The sequence below is a fragment of the Pundamilia nyererei genome, unplaced genomic scaffold (genome assembly GCF_000239375.1).
Source record: "Pundamilia nyererei isolate P.nyererei 1_Seehausen unplaced genomic scaffold, PunNye1.0 scaffold00019, whole genome shotgun sequence".
NCBI classification, from domain to species: domain Eukaryota; kingdom Metazoa; phylum Chordata; class Actinopteri; order Cichliformes; family Cichlidae; genus Pundamilia; species Pundamilia nyererei.
Genome location: NW_005187420.1, coordinates 4,237,987 through 4,249,092, shown reverse-complemented (window position 1 = coordinate 4,249,092; position 11,106 = coordinate 4,237,987). Strand labels below are relative to the sequence as shown.

Genomic DNA, 11,106 nt, shown 5'->3' with positions numbered 1-11,106 from the left:
GAAGGAAAGTTGATAAAATAAATTACAAATGTTGTATTGTTCGATACATATGCGTACCGAACCGAAAGCACTGTATCGAACGGTTCAATATCGATACGAATATCGTTGCACCCCTAATATTTATGTCTCGGTCGGGTCGTTTATTTTGTTGCATTTATCCGCCACATCTTAAAGGCCGTGAAAATATTATCTGACATTACACTGGCCTTTAATCTCTGCATCATTGTGATGCTCAGTTTGAACTTCAGCAGGTCGTCTTCACCGTGTCGAACACGCCTAAATGCACTGAGTTGGTGCCACGTGATTGGCTGATTAGATCACTGCGTTAACGAGCAGTTGAACAGGTGTTTCCAGTGAGTGTCTCAGCTTACCTGAATAAGAAAAATTCAGTTTGCATTTGCTGTGTGGAAATAACTGAAATGGTAAATTTCTGGAGCTCCACGACTGCATGCAGCAGGGACAGAGGTCAGAGGTGAAGGGTCAGTATTTCCATATGTAAATATTTTGCGGTTGCTCTGAACTCCAGCAGAGTTTGAGCTACTTACCACTGGATTATCCCAGAGTAGTACCATCGATACAGGCGGAGGGAGCCTGCATCCACTCGGTGGTTGATGGAGCGGTACTGTAATCAGGAAAAGTACTTCAGTACAAATAATAATCTACAGGTGTTTTATTTTGTCTACAAGTGTGGGGACAATGCTTTCCTGCAGGCTTGCTTTCCAGAAGCTCCCACAGTGCAGCAATCATGGAGGAGGATGAGAGTGGAGGATTTGACAAAGTTCTGTTCTCTCACCTTTATGGCGTCCTCGATGAACACAACAGCCTGTTGGATGTAGAGTTCCTCGTCACCTGTGGATGGTGAGAAAAGAGTGAAATACAACGACCTGAAGAGTAGAAAGGAGAAAGTTTGGGGCCCGGCCGGGCTGAGGGGGGGCAGCTGAACCACAACAGGAAGCACAGGAGCTCCGTATTTAATACCAGAGTGAAAACGTGCACCTTTAACCAACACACATGGTGCCAACGCAAACCAACAGGTGTCAGTAAGGCCCGTGTGTCCTTCTTTTATATACAGTCTATGTGTAATACAACACAGAGAAACTTTTACTTCCTGTGGACAAAAATCAACATCGTCAGAAACAAAGGGTCCAGCCCTGTGAGAGCTTCAGTCAGACGTGGTTCAGGTTTGCATGGAGCTTCTGGCCTGATCTGATGAATGTGTCACTCTGGACTCAAACCTGTGACACGTTTCACTCACGTGTGTGCTGAACGTGCAGGTTTGGACAGAAGCTCAGAAGCAATGTGGAGACGACAGTTTAGCAGCTGTCAGGTGATCAAGTTTAACCACTCTGACCTTTCCATCCAGCACTTACACAGACATGATGACTCACACACACACACACACACACACACACACCGAGTGCTGCTGATCGATGCATCACAGCAGAATGTGTCACTGGGGGTGGTTGTGGTGGGTGTCACTGACAGGACAACACTTTAAACGGTTGCTCTCTGACACACACACACGCACACACACACACACACACACACACACACACACACACACACAGCAGCAGGGTGTAAAAAAAAAAAACTCCACTGAAGTCATTTCAGTTTTGAGTTTCTGTGAAATTTAGTTTTTGATTTGAAGTAATTTGAACATGAAAATATTAATTTGAGTCTAGAGAAAAGAAAAGAATATTTTGAACATTTGAGGTGAAATAAAAATAAAAACAGGAAGTGTCTGCAGGTTTGGTGGTGGTTTCAGAAAAACCATCCTGAGGAGGCTTTTATTGAGTTTAAAGAGGCTGAGACTGAGTCAGGCGTGTTTCCTCTGAAACGTCCTCCACGTCACACTGACGGAGAACTCCACCCTCTGGAAAAGGAAGACCGACTGCTTTGCTGTCAAATCTGCGTTTAAATGTAAAGTCTGATGCTTCCTCCATCAGTGAATCCACTGAGTCATTTAGCCTCTTCTTCTTTGGTGTTTTTGCGTTTTCCTTGAACACGTCGCAGTTCAGAGTCACTCACTGACGACCTGTTTCCCTCCAGCACTCACACAGTCACCAAACACTGACTAACCAGCAAGGCAGAGCAACCAAAGGATTGCTTATTGTGAGAAAAGACAAAGTAGTTAATAACTGGTGAAAACTTATGCTGCCTAATTATTACAATAACTAAAGATCTGTGTAAATACGTCATTAGTTTCTCTGGTACATCTGATACATGTGAGCCTCGCACACAGACACGTCCCGCTGCACCTCAGAAACAGGCTGGTCGTTCAGACACGATCAGCAGTATTCACTTAACCACAGACGGGAACACGGGACAGACTTTGAGCCTTTCAACCAGGGGTGCCCGACTCATACAGCACAATCTGACCTCAAGAACCAATAAAACCCTGCAGTGCTGTGCAAAAGTCTTGAGCCACCTCTCACTTATAAGGAGCCGGGCGGTCCTGTAAGCAGCTCTGCAGATTTCTGAAAGTCTTTCTTTGGACACTGGCTGCTTCTTCACTCATCCTCATCCTCAGTCCTTGTACTTGACCATTTTCAAGGGGATGTTTTTATTCACTTGTTAAGTCACTAAACACTGAAAACTTTAAGAAAACTGCACCGTGGAGGACAGAAGAAGAAGTGTGGGCCTAATAAAATCTATCTACAGTGTCTGAGAGGCATGTGCTTAAGAAACACAGGAGCTGAGAGCCGATGTGGATCTTCAGCCGATCGTCTGCTGCTCACTGAAGCCTCGCCAGGACTGTCTCGGTGGACGGGCGGCTATCAGGAAACCGTTCTTAATGAAGGGAAACGGGAGGAAAGGCTGAGGAATGAAAATGACACAAGGACTGGAGTGAAGCTGACAGGACCAGGTCTGATCCACATTCAGACCTCAGCGTTACTGACTCGGTGCTGGAAACATCCAAAGGAGAGCTGCGAGCGTCCTTCAGCCTGGAGATCCTGACAGAGACGAGCTGCAGGATGAAGCTGCTCTCACCAAATATGCCCTTTTTAGAAACGTTCAAACTCTGTTTCTGTCTTATATGTTTGCCTGCACGTTTCAATCAATTGTGGACCTTTTAAAAAGAGCCGTGGCTCAGGACTTTTGCACAGCAGTGTACTTTAAAAAGTACTTTCACATGTTCCAGGTGTTGCTCATCATCTGGAACAACAGCATTTCAATCTTTGAGCTTTGCTTTCTCGTCAGTAACGCTGCGAATCAAAACGCCGGGAATACGATTGGACTAAAATAATAAAGAAACGTCATCTGTGTGAGGAAGCTCTGACTCTGCAGCTGTGGGCGTGTTTAACCTGAGCCTAAAAAACTACCTGCCTGCGCGCACCTGAGTAAATCAGCTGATCGGCTGATCCGGTGACTCCCGGTACTCACAACATGACAACTTTTCCCAGCTCACTGCCACACCTGAAAACGTAAAAGCCGCTCACCTGGCTCCCTGTCCACACCGCTCGAGTCCCCGTACACCGAGTCCGACATCCTCCTGCCGCCCGGGGCCCCTCCGCGCTCCGAGCCGGTCCTGGAGCCATATTCCCCGGAGGCTCCGTCCAGCAGGTTGTCCGTCTCCATCCGGCTCAGATCAGAGTGTCGGAGTCCGTCCAAACTCCAGAACAACAACAAGAAGGCGCTCAAACAGAAAGCAGCGCAACGTGCGGGAGGAAGTCCTCCTCCTCCTCCTCCTCCTGCGCCAGTCAAGCTCCACCCACAGCACAGAGTCACGTGCTCAGAGCTGCCGGAGCAGGAAGCCAGCAACGAAAGTCAGGTTCGCTTTACCGCGTGGAGGTCATTAATCTACAGATGAACTCACCTGGAGAAAAAGGGCGCGAGCGTCACAGTTACGTCACACGGAGACACGAAAACACTGTAAATAGTGATGGCGACAACAGGGAAAACTGGCGTTTCTGTTAAATGTGGGTCAAATCACACGGATGAACTGGTTGGAGTCTGCACTTCTGAGATTATTCATCTGATCCAGCTACATCAGCCACACCAGGGGTGTCAAAAATAAGGCCCAGGGGCCAAAATCAGCTCGAGTCCAGCCCGGCCCACGGACAGCTTCAGGAAATATGAAGGAGGGCCGAAAAGTTTGGACCTTTAAATGTACTTTAAAAGGTTATTAAGCTTTTCTTGCTGCCACAGACTCAGTATGAGCATTACTAGTTAAGTAATACATAAACAGTTACTTCCACACAAAAGGACATTTTCTGTTTTCTACCATCGCAGCTCTGACCACACGTTTGTTGGATTTCTTATTTCGTCCCAAAGAGTCGTGCTGTCAGATTTCTTCATCGTGTATCTGAGACGTGTTCGGACATCTCGGGGATTAAACGTGTGTTTAAACGTCGGTACCAGAGCGTGCTGTATGTGGCCCAACGTGTAAAATCAGTTTGACATCTTTGGCCTAACACAGAATCCTGATATCAGTAATCTTTACTTTGTATTCATCAAGATTATTTTTAGATAACCTAAGTGCATGAAAGAAACCTGTCACATTATTTATTTTCCCCCAAAGGTGATTAACTGATTTCATCATCAGCTCCTTGTAGTGGGCCTCGGCTCTCTTTCACCGCTCTGGGTAGAAATCTTTAGATTTAATCTCCGTGCAAAGTTTACGCACAGATTTTTAATCACCATTACATCATCAGATAGCGTCTCTGATGGTAGAAGAGTCACGTGACCCACACAAAGAAGCCAAGAACAGGTTTAACAGGAAGTTGATAACTTCTTACGCTGGGCTCTTAGGCTTGGATGTTCCAGTGCAGACCGAGGAAGCCTGGCTTTGTTCAGCTTCATCTGCAGTACACCCCTCAGTAGTTTCAAGGCTTCTTTAACACAGTGTGATATTCATTTAGTAAATTATGGGCACATTGAGATACATTTTTAGGACACGGCCACGTTGTGTCTCTGATCTGTGGTCATTCAGTTCAGCCACGCCCGTTTTAAGACGTTAAAAGAGGACTTTGCCTTGCTTCCATCTTTTATGTACCGTCCATGATGGAGACTTCTTTGCTGCACCATAGCAGAGTTCAAAAGACAGATTAACAGATTAACAGCATGTCATGAAAGCGCCACAGTCTAATGAGCGGGAGAGTTTAAGCACCACAACAGAAAGGTCACGTCATGATGAAACGACCTCCGGATGTCGGGTTCCTCCTCAGAAACCGAACGCTGAGCTCTTGAGGCAGAGCTCAGAAGAGGACGTGCCGGGTTTCAGAAGCCTGAGTCAGGAAAATGACAACACCTGAGTTTATGATGGGTAACAAATATCATGTAAGCTCGAGCTCTGAGCTGTGGGAATGGATGCGAGCCGCCTCTCTGCAGTCCTCCAAGCATCAGTGTGGTCTTAGTAAAAAAGGGATTTTTTTGTTTTTCAAATAGAGACGTCATCAGTACATTTGAAGCAGTTATTGGGAATTATTCCATCAGGGTGAAACGAAGGAACCTGCAGTGCTAATAATGTCGCCTTCGTTAAAACCACGTTAACGGCGGTGAAACGGTCACTCGTGTATTAAAGAAGCTCTCTGCATGCAGACAAACCTGTGAGAGCAAAGGAACCGAGTCTGAGCTGCTCGCCACGTGAAGCCTTCATGCACGCTTGATCACCCAGGTACGGAAAGTTCCTGGGATCTTAATGTTGGTGGTGTTGAACGCCCCCTGCCTCGCTCACAGTCACGTATGACGTAAACCCTGGATCGCCCTGGCTACGGTCAGTTTGACAGAACAAACATGGCAGCCAGATATTTCTCACACACGTGAGGATTAACACAGGACCATCCCCACCTGACCTCTTCATAAACACTTTGACCTTATTGTCACGTGACTTTAGCTAAACGGTGAAAGACTGACTCGAGTTAAAGGCGCTTCTTCGTTTTTTAGTAAGTGCAATCTTGAAATGACTAATATTGTGTAGCTTTAAATACCAAAACAAACCACGACGGTTTACTCTGACCTATGAAATACCTCGTCCCCTCAGACATGCCACGCTGTCCTCTAATGTCCCACAACCACCTGTATCTGATCCACGTCACGCCACAGATATGAACAGCTACGCTGAAGAATAAGCTGAGACGAGAAGCTTGCCGTGGTTTGTGCGCTTCTTCAGCAACCTGCTGGCATAACCTTCATAACAACTGCATGTTTCTATAACTCACCTGTTTAAATTGTATTAAGGCTTAAAGTTTGCATGAATAGGGGCGTGGCCTCTTTGACGACAGGTCTAACCCTAACCTGTACGCAGTGTTCTGACTGCGGCACATACAGGACAAAAAAACACAATCAAGAGATCTTTTATTTCACACGTGGACACTTGAGATGATCCTGTATCTTTAAATTTTACACAGAACAAGATCAAAACAAACCGGACGGAGGACAGAATCAGAAATAATCAGGGGCGACGCAAAGCTGCACAATAACACACAAAGAGAGAAAAACAAGCAGAAGAATTGTGTCTGGATCACAGACTGTAGATAAACCATGGACACAGGATGCCCCCTGCTCCTTTCTGACTCTAAGGGGACCATCATCTCCAGAATGTTTGATTCAATCACACCTGAGACCATTAAAGAGGAAGCGCCCCCTGCTGGGGGCCAGAAAGAATGCAGGATTAAGGCGTTTGATTTCAGTCTGTAAATGGTTGTTTGAAGGGACCACAGTTGTTATTAATGTCACTGAGGTCAGGAAAGCACAAAAGCATCGTCCGTGGTCTTCGGCTTTGATCAAGCGGGACGTCTTCGTGGTCATCGGAGTCACGAAGGGCCGATGACCTCTGCTTCTTAGCGCTTCGCCGTGTTTGCAGCCATCTGGGTCACCTGGAAGAACAGAAACACCTGCTCACAGCTCGTCTTCATCGACGCGCCGCTCCTCTGATCATCTTTTCTCGCTCTGACCGGGAGAGAAACGCGATGATGCTCACCTGGTCGTCGATGCACCTGAACTGCCAGCTCCAGCTTGCGTTGTAGAGGAAAGGCCTGAGGTCGAAGCGGTTGTCGTCAGGACTGTAGCTCTCGGCGTGGTAGGACGGCGTGACCGTGGTCATCTTGTGGCGGTTCACTGAGTACATCCTGAAGAAGCGCTTGACCTTCTGGGCCACCTGAAGGAAAACCACGAGCTTGCTTCAGGTTAGGCTGCTGGGAACACGACCTTCATACCTGTGACCACTCAGACTGACCTCTGAGGGCGAGAGGGCGTCCTTCCACGTGTGAATGAGTTTACAGAACATACTGAAGGGGCCGCACTTGGAGATCTTCCTCAGTCGTCCGATCACAGACAACTCAGAGTAGGTCATCCCCATGTCGGCCTGCGGGGGGAGCACACACAGCGCTAACAGTCTTTAATAGCAGTCATGACGTGATGCTAGCAGAGCGCTTCACGCTGACATCTTTGGACTTTATAAAGACGCCTGCAGTCAGCAGCGAGCTGCAGTTAGCTTCCTGTCGCGTGTGCAAAGAGGCTTCAGCCCGCCGGGGGGCCTGATGGTTGCAGGGGCCCCTCCTCTACGCTCATATTCACGGTGTTACAGTAAAGCGGACTCTTAAGTGGTTAAATCGTGGACTGAACTTTAGCTGCACTCAGTCATTTTACTCTCGCTATGAGCAGAGGGGCATGCTGGGAGATATACAATATAATATATTTTAGGGCTGCTACAAACGATTATTCTGATAGTCGACTAATCAGATCATCATCCATTGGACGTAAAACGTACAGCTTATTGCACCAGCAGCATCTGCTCTTATATAACTATCATTAGCTTACAGCTTTAAGTGTTTCAGGTCTGTGCTAACTAACAATAAAGACAAGATGATAGTTTATTAAATTTTAATGACATTTGCAGATTGTTTCGGTGAAGTTTAATAAACTCCTTGCTGTCTAAAATATAACAGGACACCGGAGTAAATTCTCCAGCATCTCACACTTCTGATGATCAGCTGTCTGCTTGATGTTTATTCAGCTGTGTAAGAACTATAACTTTAATCTCAGCCAAACCGATTTACTCAGGAACAAATAAAACACAAAAAAGCCAAACAATAACATTGTTAAGTTATCTAAGTGACTTATATATATGTTTAACCTGAGTAGCGAAAGACGGCGGTGGGTTTGAAACCGATCTGCCGGGAGTCCGGTGTTCTCAGCCCCTCTAGTTAGCCTAGCCCCCGCCTAGCTATCGAGCTAGTGGGTAACAGACGTCTCCGAAAACGTCAGAGCACTTTTGAAAATATGTGGTGTCCTGATAAACTGAGCAGATATTTGAGGTTTACACAGCTACATTCTCGCCTGAAAATATGTAAAACGTTTATTTTGTGACCCAGAAAGATTAATAAGAGTAAAGTTAAAACTAACTAGCTGCCGCCATTGTTGGAAACTGAGCTGGGTGCTATGAATTCTGGGACACAGCTTCTTCTTCTTCGGGGTTTAACGGCAGCTGGCATCCTTGTACATGCAGTGCTGCCATCTTCTGTTTCAGTCCGTTATTACACTCTTAAATCCTGCTACTCATTCCTGCGTCCTTTGTGATCTTACAAAGCTTCAAACGACGCGTCGACTATTAAATTAGTCGTCGACGATTTTGCTAGTCGACGATTTTGCTAGTCGACTAATCGCGGCAGCTCTAATATAAAGAGCAGGACGAAGACGCTGCAGGGCTTTGGAATTGTGCTGAGCAGCAGAGTTGGTGGGTTGAGGTTTGTGTGCAGGAGCTTCGCAGCAACAATCATGTCTGTCATACAAACTCATTTCATTCTGAAGTCTCAGAGTGATGAAGGCCCGTTCCCGTCTGCGTCTCACCTCATCGGTCTGAGAAACTCGCCCGTCTGTCAGCGGCTCGAGCTCGGCGGTGGGCGGAGCTGCGAGGATGCTGCAGAGGAAACCAAAACCACTGACAAACTGAAAAACCACACGAGATGCTGCGTTTCTGAGAAATAACTCCAGTGTGAAAGCACACCGCAGCTGCAGCCGGGGGGGGGGCTGCAGAGGCGCAGACCCCCGTGGCCTTACCTTCTCAGAGCAGTGAGCTGCAGCCGCTCGGCGCAGTGCAGCAGGAAGCGCTTCAGGTCCGTCTTGCTGATGCCTCCGATCGGGTTGATGTCGGCGCTCGAGCAGTCGTATTTGGTGAAATAACCTGTGAGGCTGAGCAGGACGACGCCCTGTTATTCTATATGCTGCGTGAGCCGCACTAACAGTGAAAACGGCGAACACGGCGGCGGGTACCTCTCGTCCACGTTAGCAGAGCCGAGCACCAGCAAGCCCCCGGGTCTGCCCCGAGCCCACAGACTGAGCTGGGCAAACAGGTAAGCCAGGACCATCCTGACCCGAGCCTGGGAACACACACAGGAAGTGAACACTGTGACAAAGTTCAGCCGGGTCGCGATGGCGTTACGTGAACGCCGCGGTTAAACCGTCAGAGGCGCTGCACGCCACAAACATCTGCAGCTTCTGACCTGCACGTTCTGCAGAGCCAGGTTTTCTCTCGCACTTCCCCCACTCGCACGAAACTGAGGCCACCGTCCGGTAACCGCCGAGAAGATACCCAGAATGCCTTTCACCGCCACGTCTATGTTGATGTTCATGTGCGTGCTGCAGGAGGCAGAACGAGTCAGAACTGTTCCTGTGAGCCTCTCAGTGTCGTGGTCTTCACCATGGATCTACCCGCTTCCTACCTGCCGACCTGATTGGCCAGGTCTCTGGCCCTGTTGCGCGTGTCCTCGGAGGAGTTTTCGCTCGCCATGTAGCAGGTGGTGAAGACGCGAGCGCACAGCTCCTTCGGGTCCTGCGGATGATACGACTCGTCGCCGACCACCCTGCGGACGTCTTCCAGCACCCGACTGTCTGTGAGGAAGACAGACCAGCAGGCAGGAAGTTACATCATTCGGCTCATCCTGGGAGCTGCTCCTCCACACAAATGCTTCCTGTTCATCTTTACTCTGAACTTTACTCTGAACGCTCGGCTCAAAATGCTCCGACTGAAGATCTGCGCAGGTTAATATTCACCAATACAACAGAACATATAAACAGCATCTCTGGAGGGTACTCACTGCCGCCCTCGACAGCCCGGCACAGCTGCACGCACATGCAGTGGACGATGCAGGCGGTGGAGGAGCTGTCGACGCCGCCGCTCAGAGGCAGCAGGAAACCAGCCTGAACACAAACGAGCAGACAGCTCAGAGGCCCAAACCACACACTTCTCAATGTAGCCAAAGATGACCTCACACCTGTCCTCCTCACCTGGCCACTCCTCCTCAGGTAGTCCCACAGCCAGCAGGCCGGCCCTAAACTGAAGCACGCGGCAGCAAACAGCTGTAAGAGAGGCTCTCTGGGAGCTTTACAGAAGCTTCATTTAAACGTACCTGATCTCTTCCTCTGGTGTGTGAAAGTGCCATTCTATTGGCTGGTGGGTGGGCAGGTAGACGTCGTCACAGCCGGACAAAGAAAAGTCCACTTTGACCCTGTGACAAGGTTTGAAGTCACTTTCCTTCCACAGGGAGAAACACGAGAGATGAACACCGTCAGCACCTGACATTCATCCAGCACCGCCACTCGCAGGTGACCTCTGCATGACCTTTAACACAAGCTCTGCTGTGGGGGGGGCGACCTGTCATAGGTCGTCTGCCTGTATTATTGGTCTTGGCCTCACAGTATAAAGCATCAGCCTGTTAGCAGGTTAATGCGCTGATTGGTTTGGATTGAAGGTCGACCACGAGGCTGAAGGCTCGTGGTCGAGTGTTCGTGGCTCTGTGACTCTGAAACACCTACAAGGACTCGAACACTATCAAGGTTTTACATTTTTAAATCAAGCAAATCTTATTGCTTCCCATCCTCAGAGCTCTGCAGCGCTCACTGAGGATGGGTCAAAGGTCAAAGCAGCTGCGGGAGGAGCTGAGAACCTGTGATGATGTGGAGGTCAGGCTGGTCACAGGTCATCACAGAAACTGAGCTGATAACAGAGAAAAACACAAACGCAGCTTCGTGCTGTTCACAGGTTGGACAGCAGGGGGCGCTCTCTCACCAGCTGAGGCTGACACAGCTCTCCTCTGTAGCTGCGAACGTCCTCCAGGTCCAGAGTGGCCGTAATCACCTCCTACCACACACAGAGACACACACACA

At 48.5% G+C, this 11,106-nt stretch overlaps 2 protein-coding genes across 3 annotated transcripts in view; both read right to left on the bottom strand.

Annotated features, from left to right (window-relative positions):
- tpcn2 (two pore segment channel 2) overlaps positions 1-4,070 on the bottom strand; it is a 19,561-nt gene extending 15,491 nt beyond the window's left edge. Inside the window, exons 1-3 of the mRNA XM_005726410.1 lie at positions 3,441-4,070; positions 794-849; positions 546-622 (exon numbers count right to left, since the gene is read on the bottom strand). Of these exons, the coding sequence (XP_005726467.1) occupies positions 546-622; positions 794-849; positions 3,441-3,579 (272 nt within the window). The 5' untranslated portion in view covers positions 3,580-4,070. The remainder of the gene's footprint in view (positions 1-545; positions 623-793; positions 850-3,440) is intronic.
- Positions 4,071-6,280: 2,210 nt separating this feature from the next.
- The window catches only part of nadsyn1 (NAD synthetase 1), a 7,939-nt gene continuing 3,113 nt past the window's right edge, over positions 6,281-11,106 (bottom strand). For both annotated transcript variants that reach the window (XM_005726407.2, XM_013909114.1), the window contains exons 10-21: positions 11,009-11,080; positions 10,350-10,474; positions 10,228-10,276; positions 10,038-10,140; positions 9,663-9,831; positions 9,444-9,579; positions 9,214-9,320; positions 9,001-9,132; positions 8,791-8,860; positions 7,178-7,306; positions 6,923-7,099; positions 6,281-6,818 (exon numbers count right to left, since the gene is read on the bottom strand). In XM_005726407.2, coding sequence (XP_005726464.1) covers positions 6,783-6,818; positions 6,923-7,099; positions 7,178-7,306; positions 8,791-8,860; positions 9,001-9,132; positions 9,214-9,320; positions 9,444-9,579; positions 9,663-9,831; positions 10,038-10,140; positions 10,228-10,276; positions 10,350-10,474; positions 11,009-11,080 — 1,305 coding nt within the window. In that variant the 3' untranslated portion in view covers positions 6,281-6,782. The remainder of the gene's footprint in view (positions 6,819-6,922; positions 7,100-7,177; positions 7,307-8,790; positions 8,861-9,000; positions 9,133-9,213; positions 9,321-9,443; positions 9,580-9,662; positions 9,832-10,037; positions 10,141-10,227; positions 10,277-10,349; positions 10,475-11,008; positions 11,081-11,106) is intronic.